At 41.4% G+C, this 20,913-nt stretch overlaps 1 protein-coding gene across 2 annotated transcripts; it reads left to right on the forward strand.

Moving 5' to 3' along the window:
* The first annotated feature begins 1,607 nt into the window (after positions 1-1,607).
* Positions 1,608-18,493, forward strand: TUBB1 (tubulin beta 1 class VI). Of its 2 annotated transcripts, none has more exons than XM_081948386.1 (4): positions 1,608-1,997; positions 7,749-7,857; positions 11,306-11,416; positions 15,209-18,493. In XM_081948386.1, exons 1-4 carry the CDS (start codon positions 1,965-1,967, stop codon positions 16,282-16,284), a joined length of 1,329 nt encoding a protein of 442 aa, XP_081804512.1. In that variant the 5' UTR covers positions 1,608-1,964; the 3' UTR covers positions 16,285-18,493. The 2 variants fall into 2 exon arrangements, with proteins under 2 accessions (XP_081804512.1, XP_081804511.1); XM_081948385.1 differs by lacking the exon at positions 1,608-1,997 and adding an exon at positions 2,450-3,310.
* The last annotated feature ends 2,420 nt before the right edge of the window (positions 18,494-20,913 follow it).

Here is a 20,913-nt window from a genome sequence, read left to right on the forward strand (position 1 = left end):
GGCTCTGCACCAAATTGACCTGAAGAAGGTAGTTATGATTACCCAAATGGCATTACTGGAAATACTTAACCTCTGTCTTTCTCGTTTGAATATGATTGGAGCTTTCATCATCAGACGGAGCATCATATTACACTGAGCAACTATTGATTAGAACAAGAAGCAGAGGGCTGTTGCCTACATGGATTTTCCAACAAAGATCTGGGTGATTGTTATCGGGCATGCAGCATAGATGAGATAGGAGAGCAGTTACGACATGGGCAGTTTTTAAACTACCGCACTCAACCAATGCAAGAGAACCAACTTCAGAACCTCAAATCCTGCATTCAGTTTTGGTCGCCACGATGTAAAAAAGATGTGGAGACTCTAGAAAGAGTGCAGAGAAGAGCAACAAAGATGATTAGGGGACTGGAGACTAAAACATATGAGGAACGGTTGCAGGAACTGGGTATGTTTATCTTAAGAGAAAGAAGGACTAGGGGAGACATGATAGCAGTGTTCCAATATCTCAGGGGTTGCCACAAAGAAGAGGGAGTCAAACTATTCTCCAAGGCACCTGAGGGCAGAACAAGAAGTAATGGGTGGAAACTAATCAAGGAGAGAAGCAACTTAGAACTGAGGAGAAACTTCCTGACAGTTAGAACAATTAATCAGTGGAACAGAAATTGCCTCCAGAAGTTGTGAATGCCTCAACACTGGAAGTCTTTAAGAAGATGTTGGATAGCTATTTGTCTGAAATGGTATAGGGTTTCCTGCCTAGGCAGGGGGTTGGACTAGAAGACCTCCAAGGTCCCTTCCAACTCTACTATTGTATTATTGTAAATGTAACTCATTTAGGAGGTATAATCAAGATCAAGGGGGGTACTAATACCACTCTAGAAAGCCTTAGTAAGACCGTATCTAGAATAATGCATCCAGTTTTGACCACCACACTATTAAAATACGTTGAGACTTTAGAAAGAGTGCAGAGAAGAGCAACCGAGATGATTAGGAAACTGGTGGCTAAAACATACGATGAACGGTTGCTGGAGCCGGGCGTGGCTAGTCTAGCAAAGAGAAGGATCAGGGGAGACATAATAGCAGTCTTTCAATATTTGAGCAGTTGTCACAGAGAGGAAGGGGTCAAGCCTCCTCTATTTTCCAAAGCACCTGAAGGCCAGACAAGGAATAATGGATGGAAACTAAACAGGAAAGATTCAGTGGAAATAAGGATAAATTTTCTGAGTGAGAGCAATCAACCAATGGAACATCTTTCCTTCAGAAGTTATGAGCCCTGGGCTCATAATTTCTATATTTGTCTTATCAGAATTTGTCCGGAGTTCCGGTGGCACAATTAAAAATGAATTTTGCAGTCCTTCCTCTAATGAAGCTGTAGCCTAAACAAATACGGTCCCGTTCTGCAGCTGAGGAAGGATAACACACTCACAGCATCACTGCAGCCTTTGGCCCACGCTGCTGGGAAGCCTGGTGCTCACAGATAAATAGAACTCTCCCTATCATAGGGGAACATGCTTTGCTATGGCTTCTCCGGGAACAGAATGCTTTTGTTTTCAGAATGATGTGGTCTCAGCAAAGGCACAGACTGTTATGGAGGCCATGAAAAAGAAGACAGAGATAAGCTATCAGGGGAAGATGAGGGAATTTGTGGCCAAGACAAATTTTATTCCTGGGGAAGGATTACTTCAGGATTAGCCACAATCAAGGTGGCAGCCACTTGGGGAGTGGGCAAGCTGTCCTTTCATGGCAGGTATTTTGTGACAACCTCCAAGACACGTATCCAAAATTTCAAAGAAGTTCACAGTTCCCCTAGTAAAGTTTGCCTCTATTTGATGCATATCCAAGAACAGAAGAAGAGAAAACTACAAGGATTCCCCAAATCTAAAACTTCATGGATTTGCCTACAAATCATTGGACATCCAAAATGGGAAGAATTCCAAGGCACCTCAAGGCCAGACAAGGAATAATGGATGGAAGCTGAACAAGGAAAGATTCAACCAGAGGTGGGTTCCTACCGATTTGGCCGAACCAGTAGTGGTATGGCGGCCTGGGTCACTGGAACCAGCAGCGACCCAGGCCTGCCACCCCCCGAAACCAGTTCCCTGGTCGTCACAGTCGCCATCTTGTTTTTGAGTTCTGCGCATGCACAGAACAATTTTAGTTGAACTATGCATCCTGCGTGCGCATGAGCGAACCGGCAGTAAAGCCAGCCAGAACCCACTCCTGGATTCAACGTAGGTAGAAGTAAGGAGCATTTTCCTGACAGTGAGAACAATCAACCAATGGAACATAAATTGCCTTTGGAAGTTGTGGGAACTTTATCATTGGAAGCTTTCAGGAAGAGACGGGACTGCCATTTGTCAGAAATGGTTTAGGGTCTCCTGCTTGGGTGGAGAATTGGACTAGATGACTTACAAGGTCCCTTCCAACTCTGTTAATCTATATCTTTATACCTTTGCCTTCCCTTGGCCAGTTGACTTAGAAAAGAGAAATAAGATAGAATTATGAGTTAAGGAGACTCTCAAATAGTCAATCTGAAGAAAACAGTAAATCCAGGCTAGAGATTATCCAGGAACCATGCCATAATGCCAGAATTTCACAAAAAGAGAAATATCAAAATACTATATATGTTTCAGAGGTCAAGAAGACAATGCAAATCCTTGGGCTGGATGGACTGAGTCCAGGGGTGGGTTCCTACCTGCATTGGTACCAGTTCGCTTCACACGTGCACCCCATGATGCGTGCTGCATGCACGGGTGCAGTTCACTGCAAATAGTTCTGCACATGCACAAAAACCATGAAATGCTAATAAAAAACATGCCGGCAATGACAGTGGAGACCGGGGAGCCAGTTCATGGGTGTGGCCAGCCTGGGTCACTGCCGGTTCTGCGACCCAGGCCAAATTACCATCAGTGGTTAGCCCGAACCAGTGCAAACCGGTAGGAACCCACCTCTGGCCGAGTCCTTGGGCATAAGATTCCATGGATAGGAGGTGCATTCATTAAGGGACACTGAATTATTGGGAAGTTTTCCTTCTTTGGGGCTTTCTTGAAAGTGTCATATCAGAAGAGCTCTTGTAGTCAGCGGTGGGAGGTGCCAGATGTTCCCGGGTTGATGCTGTTGCTTGCATTTGCTCTAGAAGTCGCATTTGGCAGATGATAAGAGTAGTTATAGCTGACGCTACAGGGGCTGAGTGAGCCCTTTAGAAAGAACATCTGGAAAAGAGGAATTCACCTCCACCTTGCTGGATCTAGGCAAGATGCGTGAAATTGTGCATGTCCAGATTGGTCAGTGCGGGAATCAGATCGGTGCTAAGGTAGGACATTGCTTTCATTTTGCTACCAAAAGTTAATGAGGTATAAGTTTATACCACACAGAGTGTGATGGAAGTTTGAACAACTTCGGGTGAAAACGCTGTTATATTTGGCCAACAGGCAAAATCTAAAGGGTAAGTTTTCAACCGGTCAGAAGAGATGGTAATGTGAGGTTAAATAATGATTCATTTAGACCAACATCCTGTTTCATACCAGATGTCTCAAGGAAACCTGCACAACTTAAAAGGAGGTCACTTCTTCCAGCAACATACTTCCTCTGGAAAACAGGAGTAGCACATAAACATGACAATTGGTTTTATTTTTACCCCATTCATTTGTTGAATCCTTCTTTAAAGACCTATTGTGGTGCAAGTAGAGAAGAAAATGAATGCTGGCGTGAAAGAATCATCTTAATACAAACACGGTGAGAATGTAGTGTATTTAATAAAAATGGCAAAGACTAAGTAAGTTTAATGATCATTAGAAGCATTAATACCACTTTATAATGCCTTGGTAAGGCCACAGTTGGGATACTGCATTCAGTTCTGGTCGCCACGACATAAAAAAGATGTGGAGACTCTAGGAAGAGTGCAGAGAAGAGCAACCAAGATGATTAGGGGACTGGAGACTAAAACATTTGAAGAACGGTTGCAGGAACTGGTTATGTCTAGTTTAATTTTTTTTTAAATGACTAGAGGAGGCATGACAGCAGTGTTCCAATATCCCAGGGGTTGCCGCAAAGAAGAGGGAGTCAAGCTATTCTCCAAAGCACCTGAGGGCAGGACAAGAAGCAATGGGTGGAAATTAAGCAAGGAGAGAAGCAACTTAGAACCAAGGAGAAATTTCCTGACAGTTAGAACAATTAATCAGTGGAACAACTTGCCTCCAGAAGTTGTGAATACTCTAACACTGGAAATTTTTAAGAAGATGTTGGATATCCATTTGTCTGAAGTGATGTAAGATTTCCTGCCCAGGCAGGGGGTTGGACTAGAAGACCTCCAAGGTTCCTTCCAACTCTCCTATTCTATTCTGTTCTGTTCTGTTCTATTCTATTCTATTCTATATCATAATTCCCATCATGCTGATATATTCCCTCACCTTCTAAAAGGCTTGTTCATTCTTTGGATGAACCATACGTCATATGCTAAATAAAATAAATTCTTTGAACAAAATGCTCTGGTGGTGCTTAAGTTTTTCAAAGGAATCATTACCAATCTGTTCTCATAAAGATGTGGCTGGATAAATTCAGATTAGAAGAATAGCATTACAGCATTAATCAGCCACTAAAATGATGGTCTGGATTTTAGATCCGGTCATTTCCTGCCAAGAAATTATTATAGTTGGACATTTGGAGTCTCCAGGCAGGGAAAATGTCCTGTGAACATTTACTCAGCAGTAAATCTCACTTTTTAAATTGTTATTACTCCTTTGTTACGGTAGTAAATTGTATTTTAAAATTAATATTATGGAATTCCTTTCTTATTGTTAAGAAAGAAAGTTCAAAAGAAGTTCTATATTTTGTTTACTTGCAAATACGTTTGGTTGCTGTAAGGCACCCTGGAAACGAGGAAGTTGCCAAAATAATTGGCCAAAAACTAGGCCTGATATACTGTAGATCATATCCTGAAGAATTTTGTTCTAACCATAATTGATAGACAATAGTAACTATTTCTTGATGCGTCAGTTATAAATACAGGTAGTCCTCGACTTACAACCACAATTGAGCCCAACTTTCTGTTGTGAAGTGAGACGTTTAAGTGAGTTTGGGCACATTTTATGACCTTTCTTGCCACAGTTGTTAAGTGAATCACTGTGGTTGATAAGCTAGTAACCCAGTTGTTAAGTGAATTGGGCTTCCCCATTGACTTTCAATGACCTTGGGACGCAGCAACGGTCATAAGTATGAACCAATTGCCCAGCATCTGAATTTTGATCACACGATCATGGGATTGCTGCAAGGGTTGTAGTCATAACTTACTTTTTTCAATGTTGTTGTAACTTTGAACTAAATGAACTATTGTAAGCGAAGGACTACCTGTATCCTTAGTGATGATGGAAACAGCTGCTTATAAGAACTGAGCAAAACGTCTGGAAATAAAATGACTCTTGAATTGCACATTCCAGCCACTCAGAAGGGGAACGAATTATCACGCTGCTTTCCTTTGGAGGCGTCTGCTAATGACTGTGGAAGAATATAGTCTGATTCAGCATGACACTTATGTACACAGTTTTTTGAATTGGAGACTATTTGTAATTGTTGAAGTATTCTTTTTATTACAAAACTAAAGACGAGAGCTGTGTGGAAAACCTGCAGTTCCAAAATGTGGGCGTTCTTGCATTTACACCCTTCCAGTCCCAGATAAAGCCTAAGCGGGGCTGAATTTCAAAGGGGAGACAAAGATAGACGTTGTGGGGGTGAGAATCCAATGCTACACATTGCCTTCTATTCATGGGTGAGCTTCAAAAATTTTAGCAAGGGGTTCTCTGACCCAGTGACGTGCAGTGAGGTTTATGGCTGGTGAGGCACTGACCCAGTGGTGGGTTTCAAATTTTTTTAGACTTGTGGACTTCAACTCCCAGAATTGCAAAGCCACAGAGTCTGACCGGTGGATGGGTGGGTGTGGCATGGTGGGCATGGCCTAGCCGGCCTCCTGCACCATGAAGGAGGGGTGTTTCTGCCCTCCCCGGGCTCTGGAGGCCAGAAATGGGCCCATTTCCAGTCTTCCCAAACTTCCGGTAGGTCTGTTTTTTGCCCTCCCCAAGCCTCTGTGCTTGTCCTGCATTCACCTCGCATCCAAAACGGACTGTGTGGGGATTCCTGGGAGGGGAGGAGCAGGGTGGGCAGGGCCAGCCAGGAGTGGGATTTGGGTGGGGGGGGGGTTCTCCGAACTGCACAGAATCTTAACTAGAGGTTCTCCCGAACCCCTGGGAACCCCCAGCAGCCCACCCCTACGTCTATTCCAAGTCAATGTTGGATTAGTAAAAAGTCTGCCTCATTGTTGTCACTGTGCTTTTGATTTTTACTACAAGCCTTGTTGAAAAGAATGGGTGAAGAATTAGTAATACATAGTAATCAGTGAATAGCATACAGTGCAATTCAAAGATCATGAAAGATGTTCAAAAAATTGAGTTCAGCAATAGGGAGGAAAATTAAGCAAGGTGGTAAAATGTGCATAGCACAGCTTTGGGAATGTACTTTCCAACGTTCCGTCATGAACGGAGGACACGCCTCTCTTTTTGTCTTTGAAATAATTTTATATCTCTGGGTTTAGGTGAATTTCTGCTCTTCCATCATGCTGCAGTTGTGTCTGTCTACATGGGGGCACAGGGTGGGCTGCAAATGCTCTGTTCACGTGACCAAAACAGTGGGGGATTTTTCTGGAGTTTGCAGCCTTCGGCCAAATCTGGCCCATTTTAAAATTGGACCTTTCTTTTGCCAGATTTGGTCTTATTCTGTCCTGCGCTGGCAGTTCTGGATGCCATGAAATCTACTTTCTTCCTTTTTCTCTCTCTCCCCCCCTGTTTTTGCCTACATATAACCTGTGACAAGATTGCAGTGGGAGGAATTGATTGGTTGTGCCAAAGGTGCTTTTTCAAGAGGTAAGTGGACTTCCTTTATTTTCCTTTGAAGATGTTTCACTGCTCATCGGAGAAACTTGTACAGTTCCGACCGAATGGTGAAAGATGGAAGGATTTATATTCCTTTCAGTCATCTGGTCATTAGCACTCTTTCTGAGAGTCCTTGAAGCCACTTGGAGATTTATCTGTGCCCTCAGGGTCACCAAAATTGTGCAAATGGGTGTGGAATCCTCTTGAAACAGCTGAAAGGTCTGTATGGTAAACAGGTGGACTCCAAGGAATAGAAATCCTTCCATTCTTCACCATTCAGTCAGAACTGAAGAAACTTCTTGAATGAGAAGCAAAATGTCTTCAAGGAAAAACAAAGAAGGTCCAGTTGCCTTTTGAAAAAAAAAACAATCTTTGGGAAGATTGGGGAGAGAAACTAGGATGAATGAGAATCTAGAAGTCTATGGAGATCTGCTGGAAGACATCTTAAAGGTTCACAACTTCTCAAACCAATCCAAATCCACCTGACAGGGCAAGAGAATCGCTCTACTAACTTATGGCAAATAACCAATTTTCAGTTTCAGGATTACAGACAGAGGGAGCTGTTGTTTCCTGATCTGACTCACATTACTATTTTTAACTGATGTTTTTTTTATCAGCTTGATTTCCTACTAAAGATGAGGGGGAGGGGAATTAATGCATGTGTGTATGAAGTCAAGGAAAGAAGATAGCTCATTCAAATTCCATACGTGCTACCCCCTGCAAGAATGCCAGTGATCCAAACCTCTCATGACTTCCCCAGGCCAATAAATACAGAAATAAATAACCAGGTGAAATGCTTGTTATTGTTTGAGTCTTTTTGTCCTCTTTCAGTTCTGGGAAGTCATCAGTGAAGAGCATGGGATTGACACCATGGGAAATTATCACGGTGATTCACCATTGCAGCAGGAAAGACTTAATGTGTATTTCAATGAAGCTTACTGTAAGTAACTGGACAAACAAAATTTCCTCACGCAGGCATTTACAGAGGTTAAAAATACAACATGTTTATCACTTACTTATTGCTATCATTTCTACGCCAGGGTGTCTTAACAGGATTATTATAACACAATAATAAAATGCTTTGTCATCTTTCACTGCCATGAAATCCACTTCTTTTAAGAACTGTCAAATGGGACTTTCCCTGTGTAGAAACTGCTTTGTGCATTAGAACTGCAGTGTCAAAAATTCTTAATTTGCACTCACACTGGGGTTAGCAAACCACAAGCTACAGTATGTGCCGAATCTGGTCCACTGGCCAGAGAATTCTGGGAGTTGAAGTCCACAAATTTTAAAATTTGCCAAGTTTGAAAAACACTGCTGTAGAGATCATTTGCGACTCAGGCAAGAGTGACCATCCTATTATCCTTTATTAATTGCTTCCAATATTTGAGGCAGAGGAGAAAAGGTCAACCTATTCTCCAACTACCAGAAGGCAAGGCAAGAAGCAATGGGTGAAAGCTTATTTAAAAGAGATCCGACCTAGAATTAAGGAGAAATTTCCTATCAGTGAGAACTGTTTGTGGATGCTTCATCCCTGGAGGTTTTTAAGAAGAGACTCGACAGCCATTTGTCTGGAATGATATAGGCCGTGATGGCGAACCTATGGCACATGTGCCAGAGGTGGCACGCAGAGCCCTATCTGTTGGCAAGTGTGCCATTGCTAGCTGCTCTTCTGGTTTTCTGCATGCACATGTGTACTGCTCAATTGGCCTTTGCGGGTGCCAGAGCGACTGAGAACGCCTCCAAAAACAGCTTGAAAACAGCACAAAAAACAGCCCAAAGCAGCCGAAACCCAGGCATGTGCGTTCTGGCTAGCTGGTATTTGGGTTTCCGGTGCGTGAGAAGATCAGATGGCCAGCGCGCATGCACAGGCCGGAAACCTGAAGACTAGCTGGCCGGCGCCCACATGCATACCAGCCAGCTAGTCTTCGGGTTTCTGGCGCACCAGGGTGCACGCATGTTCCGGTTTGGGCACTCGGTACTGAAAAGGGTCTGCTACTTGAGCAGGAGGTCAGTGTAGAAGACTTCCAAGGTCACTTCCAGCTTTGTTATCCTGTTACCTTTGAGTGAAACCACGAAACCCCCAGTGATTCTCAGCCCTGGCAGCTTTAAGAAGTGTGAACTTCAACTCAGTTCAACTTTACTGGCTGGAGAAATCTGGGAGTTGAAGTCCACACTTCTTAAGGTACCAAGGTTGAGAAACAGGGCTCTAGGATTGTAGTGCATTTGATACTTCACAGCTGAATATATTATCTCAAGAGACATTAGATCGGTGGTTCTCAACCTTCCCAATGCCGGGACCCTTTAATATAGTTCCTCATGTTGTGGTGACCCCCAACCATAAAATTGGTGTCTCGGTTCCTAAGGCCATCAAAAATATGTGTTTTCCGATGGTCTTAGGCGACCCCTGTGAAAGGGTCATTCGACCCCCAAGGGGGTCCCGACCCACAGGTTGAGAACCACTGCATTAGATGAATCATTTTGGAGTTCAAATTCTTTTCTTTCCTGTACGGTGGAGAAGATATGATTGCAAAGTCTGCAGCATTTTAAAATCATCAATCTCATTGAAGATAGTTGATATTGTCTTCCAGAATAGACTTCTACGGCCAGATTGTGTGTGGGGTGTGTGCGTTGATTTCCTTAAAAGCCCTATATGTATTTCAGCAACTTAACCTATACATTTTTCAGGTGTTCATAGCTTTCATTATATTGCCATCTAGCGGACGTACAGGAAATTGCATAGGCATTTGATACCACTGTACAAGGAGTCCTTGACTTATGACCAAAATTTCTGTTGTTAAGCAAGACATTTGTTAACGGAATGTTGCCCCATTTTACAACCTTTCTTTCCATACTTGTTAAGCGAATCACTGCGGTTGTTAAGCTAGCAAACACAGCTATTAAGTGAATCTGGCTTCCCCATTGATTTTGCTTGTCAGAAAATTGCAAAAGGGGATCACATAACCCCTGGGACAATGCAGCCGTCATAAATATGAATCAGTTGCCAAGCATCTGAATTTTGATCATGTGACCGTAGGGATGCTGCAATGGTTGTAAGTGTGGAAGACAGTCATAAGACACTTTTTTCAGTGTCATCGTAACTTTAGGTCCTTAAATGAACTGTTCTAAGTTGTGGATTACCTGTACTATTGCCCAATGCCAGGACTTTACCGGCATATTTTAACTTTCTTTTTATCTTCCACTTTTTATTTGTTTACTGGTAATAGATAGGAAGATTGTGGACAGTGTTTCAACAGTTTTCCTAAGCCTATTTCTAATTACTAGCCTATTTCTAATTCCCTGCCCATTCTTGGGCCTCTTTAGGAAGGTCGTCAGATGAGTAACCCTAAGATAGATCTGGTATATTGGGGGGTTTACTGGCTAACCCCATTTTGAACTGATTGTCTCTGGCTAACAATCATCTTGGAGTCCCCATAGATTCTGAGAAACCTCCAAAATGACCCGTGCTCTAGCCAAGGGGTGTCAAACTTGCAGCCTGCGGGCCGGATGTGTCCATGCCTGGTTTAGCGAAAGGAAAAGACACTGGAAACATGGAGGCTGCTTGTAAAGATGGTTTAATGGCAGACAGGATCACATGACTTGAGCTCCTGAACAGAAAAGCGAGATCACATGCTTCCAGATGTTGGGTGAAGAAGAAAAAGAGAGGGAGATGCTGAAACTTCCTGGCTTTATGCCCTCTCTGGCCTTCGTTCTTGATCTTGTATTCTGATTGGTTGTCAGACTCCCATGGGGCCATGCAGGGGCAACTCTTTAGGTCAGTGGTTCTCAACCTGTGGGTCGGGACCCCTTTGGGGGTCGAACGACCCTTTCACAGGGGATGCATAAGATCATCGGAAAACACATATTTTCGATGGTCTTAGGAACCGAGACACCAATTTTATGGTTGGGGGTCACCACAACATGAGGAACTGTATTAAAGGGTCGCGACATTGGGAAGGTTGAAAACAACTACTTTAGGTTGTGCTTTGAGTCCAAGTTTGCTTGAGCATTGCTTCTTCCCAGGTGAGATGGGTAAAGGGCTAATACTATCATGCCTTAATCCCATCACCCTGGGCCTGAAGGGGGAGATCTTTGTTATGTAGAATAGACTGGCTCAGGCCTTTTAATGGCCCATTGACAAAAGTGGGGGCTATTAAGAGTCCGTTTCCTGCCTAAAACATGTATTCTCCATTTCTTATCCAGGGAACTATAATATTCTGCCTTTTCAATATTTCCCAGGATATTTCATTTTTCTTGGAGAAGGGTGGGTTTTAACTTCCTACAAGGGTTTAAAACATTTCTGAAGTGTTTTAAACGACTTCTGCAGGCTTAGGAAATGTTCAGGTGAGGCCTACAGGTGATTATTTATCATATCTCTTGTGCTGCAGCTCATAGGTATGTTCCTCGTGCAATCCTGGTAGACTTGGAGCCTGGAACAATGGACAGTGTGCGGTCAAGCAAAATAGGTCCCCTCTTCCGGCCTGATAACTACGTTCATGGTATGTATGTGATGTTACTTCTAAGGCTGAGTTAAGAAATTGATATTCGCAGAAGCAACTTCGCTGACATTCATCCTTTTGATTCACTAAGATATCAGTATCTTTAATCATAGCTTCAGAACACTTAACTGTCTAATTTTTATGAGGGGAAACTTAATTCTGTTCTTTATGCTTTACAGAGTGAAAGCTTAAACAGATCACAGGAGACTTATGTAAAATGTTCAAAGATGAAAGCAGATCATTAATCTTAAGAGGAGTGTTTCCTCAAGTCTTTTTTCCCTGCCTTTGTAACACTTGTTACAAGGCAAGATAACTTTTATTGTCGGCTTTTTTTTTTCTGTGAACAAGCTGGCACACATTTAAAAAAAAGAAAAAGAAATTCTGATGCCCCGCTCTCAAAAGAAAATAAGCCGAAATGTTTAAAGTCCATCCAAGCCAACAGCACTATCTAGGACAGAATGTTTTTAACCAATTTTCCGTTGCAATGATGATGACACAGAAGTTTCTCACCTGCCGGTTTGTTATTAAATCTAGCTCTGCGTAATCCATTTTAGGCTCTAAGGGGCACATTAGCAAACAAAATAGACGGTCGCGACACTCCATACGGATTAGCCTTTGGCCTGGTTGTTAGCCCTTCAACTTTGCCTTGTTTCCTCTTTCGATCACACTGTCTCCTTCTCAGAAGTCACTTGGCGACGGAAGGCTGCAAAGGCTGCTGCTCCCTGCTATCTCTGCCCCCCAAAATGCCGAGCGCTTTCAGAAATTGCAGCGAATCTCACACCCTCTGTGCAAATCCACCGACGCTTCTGCGGCTGACACACTTCAACTGAAGCAGCCTGAAACCATGCACACTTTCCAGAAGAGCTTTATTAGTAGTTCCTCTTTTGCTAAATATCAGCAATCCCAATTAGACTGACGGTCATATAAGAGATTGGTAGTACAATTCCACTTTCTTGTCACAATTCCCTAAGAATTATTCGTATCGGATGGGACTTTCAACTCCCAAACCTCAACAATCTTGAGACTGGGATGGGCTTCAAAATTTTTAGCAAGGAGTTCTCTCCCGGTTACTGGGTGGGCGTGGCCTAGTCAGCCTCCTGCACCATGGTAGAGGGGGAGTTTCTGCCCTCCCCGGGCTCCGGAGGGTTTTTTCGAGCCTCCGGGAGGGCGAAAACGGCCTCCCCAGGCTCTGGAAGCCCTCTGGAGGCTGGAAACGGGCCCTTTTCTGGCCTTCCAGAACTTCCAATAGGCCCATTTTTCGCCCTCCCCGAGCCTCTGCGTATGCCCTGCACTTACCTGCATCCAAAACAAGCCACGTGGGGGACTCCTGGGAGGGGTGGGGTGGGCGAGGCCAGCCAGGAGTGGGATTTGGGGGTTCTCAGAATCCCTGTGCCTTAAGAGCCAAAGCAAAGTGCTGACATTTTAGAATCAACTGCTCCTACATGGAGATAGCTGCCTCAGTCATTCTCTAATTAATTTACAATTTTATGTTAGCTGGGGGGTTGAAAATTTTACAGGTATTTGTAAGCAAATAATTAAAGATGACAGTTGTTTTAAAAAAATCCTTAGATATGAAACTGGTAGTTCTACAAAACAAAACAAAACCCTCATACGTATAGCAGTTACCAATCTGCTTAAAATGTTTAAGTCGAACCAACATCGGCTATTTTTCATATATATATATATTCATATATATATAAGAAATATCAGTTTTGATATAAAATTTTCTTCCCTAAATATGAGCGGTGGTTAGAATGCAGTACTGCAGGCTACTTTTGCTGACTGCAGATTGCCAGCAGTTCGACAGTTCGAGTCTCACTGGCTCAAGGTTGACTCAGCTTTCTACCCTTCCAAGGTGGGTAAAATGACAACCCAGATTGTTGGAGGTAATATGCTGACTCTGTAAACCACTTAGAGAGGGCTGTAAAGCACTGTGAAGCAGCATATACAGGTGAAACTTGAAAAATTATAATATCGTGCAAAAGTTCATTTATTTCAGTAATGCAACTTAAAAGGTGAAACTAAGATATGAGATAAGACTCGTTACATGCAAAGCAAGATAGTTCAAGACCTGATTTGTCATAATTGTGATGATTATGGCGTACAGCTCATGAAAACCCCAAATCCACCATCTCAGAAAATTAGAATATTACATGCAATCAATAAAACAAGGATTGTACGTAGAACAATACAATACAATACAATACAATACAATACAATACAATACAATACAATACAATACAATAGTAGAGTTGGAAGGGACCTTGGAGGTCTTCTAGTCCAACCCCCTGCCTAGGCAGGAAACCCTATACCGTTCCAGACAAATGGCTATCCAACACCTTCTTAAAGACTTCCAGTGTTGGGGCATTCACAACTTCTGGAGGCAACTCCTGTTCCACGGATTAATTGTTCTAACTGTCAGGAAGTTTCTCCTCAGTTCTAAGTTGCTTCTCTCCTTGATTAGTTTCCACCCATTGCTTCGTGTTCTGTCCTCAGGTGTCTTGGAGAATAGCTTGACTCCCTCTTCAATATTGGACCTCTGAAAAGTAGAAGCATGCATATGTACTCAGTAGCTGGAAAATGAAGTCAGCATCCCCATAAAGCTCGTCTGCAGAAGGAAGCATGAAGTGCTCCAAAATCTCCTGGTAGACGGCTGCATTGACCCTGGTCTAAATGAAGCACAGTGGCCCAAAGTCCTGTTGCTCAGTGGTCCAAAGTCCTTTTCCGATGAGAGCAACTTTTGCATCTCATTTGGAAACCAAGGACCCAGAGTATGGAGGAAGAATGGAGAGGCCAATCAAGCACAGTAATCCCACGGTCATTGAACCAGTTTTCGGTGCTTTTGGCAAAAGTTGCTCTCATCAGAAAAGAGGACTTTGGACTACTGAGCAACAGGACTTTGGACCACTCTGCTTCATTAAGACCAGGGTCAACGCAACCGTCTACCAGGAGATTTTGGAGCACTTCATGCTTCCTTCTGCAGACGAGATTTATGGGGATGCTGACTTCATTTTCCAACTGCCCAGACTGCCAAAAGCACCAAAACCTGGTTCAATGACTGTGGGATTACTGTGCTTGATTGGCCAGCAAACTTGCCTGACCTGAACTCCATAGAGAATCTATGGGGCATTGCCAAGAGAAAAATGAGAGACATGAGAACAATGCAGAAGAACTGAAGGCCGCTATTGAAGCATCCTGGTCTTTCATAACATCTCAGCAGTGCCACAGGCTGATAGCTTCCATGCCACGCCGCATTGAGGCAGTAATTGCTGCAAAAGGGGCCCAAACCAAGTATTTACATATGCATGCTTCTACTTTTCAGAGGTCCGATATTGTTCTACGTACAATCCTTGTTTTATTGATTGCATGTCCTATTCTAATTTTTTGAGATTGTGGATTTGGGGTTTTCATGAGCTGTAAGCCATAATCATCACAATTATGACAAATCATGGCTTGAACTATCTTGCTTTGCATGTAATGAGTCTTATCTCATATATTAGTTTCACCTTTTAAGTTGCATTACTGAAATAAATGAACTTTTGCACGATATTCTAATTTTTTGAGTTTCACCTGTAAGTCTAAGTGCTATTGCTATTGCTAAATATCAAGGGGTATTTCATCAACCTGTTAATAACTTACTAGCATTTAGGAAGACTGGCTGAGGTCCTGCCTTGTTTTAGAGATAAGGTGTGTTTTTTAAAAAAATTTGGGTAGAATAATTAACTTTTCAAATTAACTGCTAATTATTCAATTGACATTTAGCCAGCTTTCTTTATAACTATATATTTACAGGAAATTCAGGTGCTGGTAATAATTGGGCAAAGGGTCATTATACCGAAGGGGCCGAATTGATTGAAAATGTGATGGACATCGTGAGGAATGAATCTGAAGGCTGTGATTGCCTCCAGGGCTTCCAGCTTGTCCATTCTCTCGGAGGTGGGACAGGCTCTGGAATGGGCACACTTCTGATTAACAAGATCAAGGAAGAATATCCCGATAGGATCATGAACACTTTCAGCGTAGTGCCTTCACCCAAAGTTTCGGACACCGTCGTTGAACCGTACAATGCCATTTTATCGATCCACCAGCTGATAGAGAACACAGACGAAACCTTCTGCATTGACAATGAAGCTCTGTATGACATCTGCTTCAGAACGCTGAAGCTCCCCTCACCAAGCTATGGAGATCTAAACCACTTGGTGTCCCTCACCATGAGTGGAGTCACGACCTCATTTCGCTTCCCCGGCCAACTCAATGCAGATTTGAGAAAGTTGGCAGTCAACATGGTGCCTTTCCCCAGACTTCACTTCTTTATGCCAGGTTTTGCTCCATTAACAGCCCGGGGCAGTCAACAATACAGAGCTTTGTCAGTTCCAGAACTTACACAACAGATGTTCGACGCTCGGAATATGATGGCAGCTTGCGACCCACGTCACGGGCGGTATTTGACGGTGGCCTGCATCTTCCGAGGCCAGATGTCTACAAAGGAGGTGGATGAAGAGCTGTTGGCTGTGCAGACTAAAAATAGCAGTTACTTTGTGGAATGGATCCCCAACAACGTTAAAGTGGCTGTTTGTGACATTCCTCCTCGTGGGCTAAAAATGTCTGCCACCTTCATAGGCAATAACACGGCCATTCAGGAGCTCTTCAGTCGCATCTCTGATCAATTCTCAGCCATGTTCAAAAGAAAAGCATTTCTCCACTGGTACACGGGTGAAGGGATGGATGAAATGGAATTTTCTGAGGCAGAAGGCAACACCAATGACTTGGTTGCTGAATACCAGCAGTATCAGGATGCGAAAGCTGATATAGAAGAATATGAGGAAGTGGAGGAGGAAGTCAGGGAGGAAGAAAAGGAAACAGCTTAAATGGGAAGGCAATGACTGACGTTCGGTCTTCAAAAATAACAACACTTTATTAATATAATATGCCGATTGTTACCACTTAAGGTGACTGGACTCTCTCTAGAAAGGAACGGAAATCAAATGCAGGAACAACCATTGCTATGCATTAAGCTAAGTTCTAGCTAACTTCTTAAAAATTTAAATGCATTGCAGAACTAACCCAATGACTTAGTGTTTGATTTAAGAGCTTCACCTTAGGCAATAAGTATTTCCTCTGAATCAGTGCCTTCACTGTAGTATTTCAAACAAAGAAGCCAAGCTAAGCATATGACATGCTAAATTGATAGTGCAGAAAATGTAATCGGTCAACTTATAGGTTTTGATGTATGTCTCTAGAACAACAGGTCTTAACTTTGGCAACTTTACGATATGTGGACTTCAAGCTCCCAGAATTCCCCAGCCAATGCACACAACTTAAAGTTGCCAAGGTAGAGAGCTACACTGACTGAAGAACCTTGTACTTGAATGTACCAGCCAGCTTCTTTAGTTTATGATGGGGAAGGACCACTACGGTTCCCATTGGTGTTTCTAGTATATTTGAGATTTTGCAGATTTAAGATGAGCAGCCTAATGAATATAAGCTCTAACTTAAGCTGTTAACAAGAGATTAATAATTATTACCCCTTAAAATCATTTAGCTGACCTACTTTTTATGTGGACTTTTGAACCTGTTAATGGGACAGACGTTCCTTTCACTGGATCAGTTCTCCCACATAAGACAAGAAAATGAGAATGATGCTGCAGGATGAATTTGAATGGCCCAAAGTCCCACCAGCTCAACCTTCCGCAAAGGGTTCAACAGCCCTTACCCGTATCTACAAACATATCACTTGCCTTTGAACACAAGAGATTTTATTTAACCATGATAGCTAAAAGCTATTGATAGATCCTGTTCTTATTAATTTACCCAGTCATTTAAGGAGTCTAAAAATGATGGATTTTCATTTTGAATCAATTAATGTAACACATCAGGCGGCACGGTGGCTCAGTGGTTAAGACGCTGGGCTTGTCAGTTGGAAAGCTGGCAGGCCAGGTTCAAGAGCTGAGCTCCATGCGATGGGGTGAGCACCCATCCTCACTCCAGCTCCTGCCAACTTAGCAATTCGAAAGCATGCAAATGCGAGTGGACCATTAGGTACCACTTTGGGGGGAAGGTAAGTGTGACATCATGCTGGCCACCTGACCACGGAAATGTCTTTGGACAGCACTGGCTCAATGGCCTTGAAACGGAGATGAACGTCGCCTCCCAATAGTTGGCAATGACTAGCAGAGTAAAATCCGCAGGGACTCCTTTATATTTTTATCTTTTTTAATGTAACATATTACAGGTAGTTCTCAACTTACAACTATTCATTTAGTGACTAAAGTTACAGCAGCATTGAAAAAAATGACATGACTGGTTCTCACACTTATGATTGTTATAGTTCCCTCCACTCATGTGATCAATGGTGGATTCACTTATCAACCTTGGTGATTTGCTTAATGGCAGCAAAAAGGTTGTAAAATTCAGTACCACTCACTTACCAACTATCTCATTTATGGAAGTTCAAATGACAACTGTGGTTGTAAATGCAGACTATCTGTATGTATTATGTGAATACTTTTTGTGTTTTGAATGTACTGTAAGTTATAGTTCGTTGTAACTAACTCCCAAATATCAACATGGCATTAAGATAACTACCTAACACTACCAATGCCATTGCTAAGAGGTTCAGTGGGAGAGCAGGGCCAGCGTTGATACTTTAAATTACCTATTTTATACTAATTCACTTGCAAAATTCATTAAACCAAACTTGCTTTAAGAATTCAGTCATAGTTAAAAGATTAAATACAGCCATTTAGAAGAATACATACATTCTGGAAAAGAGGAAGTACTACTTAATGTATCAGAACATATTCTATGTAAAGTATGCATGAGTATATATGGAATGCTTCATATTAGTATATATGTATATACACATGTTGGTGTGTACTATGTATGGGTAAAAATGAGTTTTAGTGGTTTGAGCAAAAGCCCTGAAATGATAATATGTATATATTTTCCTTATAAAAATGTATTTACAAGATTATTAGCTATAGAATTTGTATATAGGAAAATCAATAAAAAGGCTAGAAAATGTGAACTCTAGTTCCACTTTAGGCATAAAAGCAGGCTGGGTGACTTTGAGCTAGTCGCTTTATCTTAGCCAGGGGTGTCCAAACTTGGGAACTTTAAGACTTGTGGACTTCAACTCCCAGAATTCCCCAGCCAGCATGGCTGGCTGGGGAATTCTGGGAGTTGAAGTCCACAAGTCTTAAAGTTCCCAAGTTTGGACACCCCTGTCTTAGCCCAACCCACTTCACAGGGTTGTTGTTGCTTTGGGGAAAATAGGAAGAAGGAGTGTATGTTCACCGCATTGAGTTATATAAAAATAACAAAATAGGATAAGAGAAATTAACACAACAAAATTTCATTTTTAGGACAGGAAATATATTATATAATAAATCCATTGGTCTTTGAAATTGCTATAGGACTCTACTAGTTTTTTTTACCAAAGATTTTTCAAGGGAACTTTCTTGTAATTCCTTGTAGAAATAAGTTTGCATTTATCAACTTGATGTTAATATGTTCTAAATGACATGCTGGCAGCAAGACGTTGGAAATTAACACATCTCAAAAAGGTACCAATTATGGTAAGCTAGAGACTCAAGAAATTATAGAAACAAAAACCTGGAGACCAGATCATAGAGGTCATCTGGTTTAGATATTTTTCCCATGTAGCATCCAATAATTACTTCAAACCAGGGTTGTCAAATTCCCGGCCCGCGGACCAGATGCATTACACACTGGCCACACCGTTTCACAGAGGAAAAAAGGCTGACACGTTACATGATGCCTCCATGATGTGAGTTTGACACCCCTGCTTTAAAAAAAACATTGCACTAAACCAGCTCCCCTCTACCAGACAAATCAGATGTTGCCAGCATAATATACATTTCTTTTTATCTTGCACGTTTGCTGATAGTGTGTTGTGCAGATTTCTGTTGAATGTTTATACAAAATATGAGAATCTCCATAAACGTACAAAATATTTATTTTCCTATAGTATCAAACTGATTTTGCTAGCAGAAAAATGGAGAAATACTTCTCTTAGCTGCCATTTATTTTACTCGCATCATTTTGGTTTTATTTAAGCTACTGTTGCAATGCAAGTATTATACACAATCCAATAAAATGATATTAAACAGAATTTGTATCCATTTCTATGAATTAAAATGTGCCTTGTGGTTTACAATGTTTGTTTGTACAAATTAAATCTTTCCACCATTTCTTCAAAGGTCTCAGAAAAGGTTATCACTATAGAAGTGCAAACATTCCCAATTTTCCTTCTTTTTAAGTCCTCAACCAATCTATAAAATATTAAGGAATCATCACCTTAATGACTGGCATAGTGTTATTTTCTTCAAATGCTCCTTGTGTGGTTGTGTTGAAGAGTTCATTTTTTGTTTCATCAATCCAAGCCATTTCTTTCCAAAAGGTTTCAAATTTATCAACATTTTCTTTTGCAAAAAGTAAATCCTGGGCTAGTTGCAGAATTTGGGAAGGAAACCAGATTTCTCTCCCACACAGATTACTGTTGGTGATCCATGGTGCAACTAACCTATTGAATTTATAAACTGCATGCAAAAAAGAACCGTGCATTAAAATTTAGGGGGGGGGGCATTTTAATTCTGTGCCATGTAACAGTGGTGGCAACTTCTCTTCTCTTGAGAATTCATTGAAACATACAATTTGACCACAGTGGAATATTTAGAGTGGCTATGTAGTAAGCTTCAATGCTAACTGAATATTTAAAATATTTAAAACTAGCTTTCTACCAAATTTTTCATTTATTAATTTTTATGCCGCTCATCTCAAAGATGCAGTAACTTTGTGAAGGATTATGAACTCATTGAATACAGCTTTGGAAGTTAGCTGATCTGTTAATATAGAAAAACTACTTGTTGTTATAAGTTAAAATGGTTTTTATCTTAAATGCAGTTTTCTTGGCAACATCGACATTATTGCAAAGCTCTGCAGGAAACAAAATATGGGGAAAAACAATGTGATAAATACTAATAACACTCAGCTAATGTTAAGCCATTTTAAACCTCATTTCTTACATCACAATCAATTTTAATACTGCCACTTTCCTACTAAAAAGTGGAATTTTGAAACATTTAGTTAGGATTGCAATGTGTTCATATCCACTCATAAAAAGCATCATTTAGACCTTATTTATGACGTCAAATTACCAATACATTTTCTTTTATAAAGATCTCATTGTATCCTTAAATTGTTTTAAGTATCACTATTATTTCCAAGCTAAAGTACAGCTTTTCAAATTTTAAAGCTACCTAAATAAATGTGATTGCACACCTTTGTCTACATACCTGGTAATAAATTAATCAATGGAATTTAATTCCAAGCAAGCATGATCCTTTATGCGATCACTGAATCTTCCTTTCACCAAATATTTCCTGCTGATTTTCAATAATATTTTTTCTACCACAAAGGACTCAAACATCTTCTGTAACTAGTGACCTTGTTCAGTTATTCAAAACAGGCATTAA

The sequence above is a fragment of the Natrix helvetica genome, assembly GCF_964273705.1.
Source record: "Natrix helvetica genome assembly, chromosome: 3".
Taxonomy (NCBI): domain Eukaryota; kingdom Metazoa; phylum Chordata; class Lepidosauria; order Squamata; family Natricidae; genus Natrix; species Natrix helvetica.

Coding starts and splice junctions, on each gene's coding strand:
- TUBB1 (XM_081948385.1), top strand. CDS start 3,254: ATGCGTGAAATTGTGCATGTCCAGATTGGTCAGTGCGGGAATCAGATC. Junction 3,311..7,748: donor GGAATCAGATCGGTGCTAAG/GTAGGACATTGC, acceptor GTCCTCTTTCAG/TTCTGGGAAGTCATCAGTGA. Junction 7,858..11,305: donor GTATTTCAATGAAGCTTACT/GTAAGTAACTGG, acceptor CTTGTGCTGCAG/CTCATAGGTATGTTCCTCGT.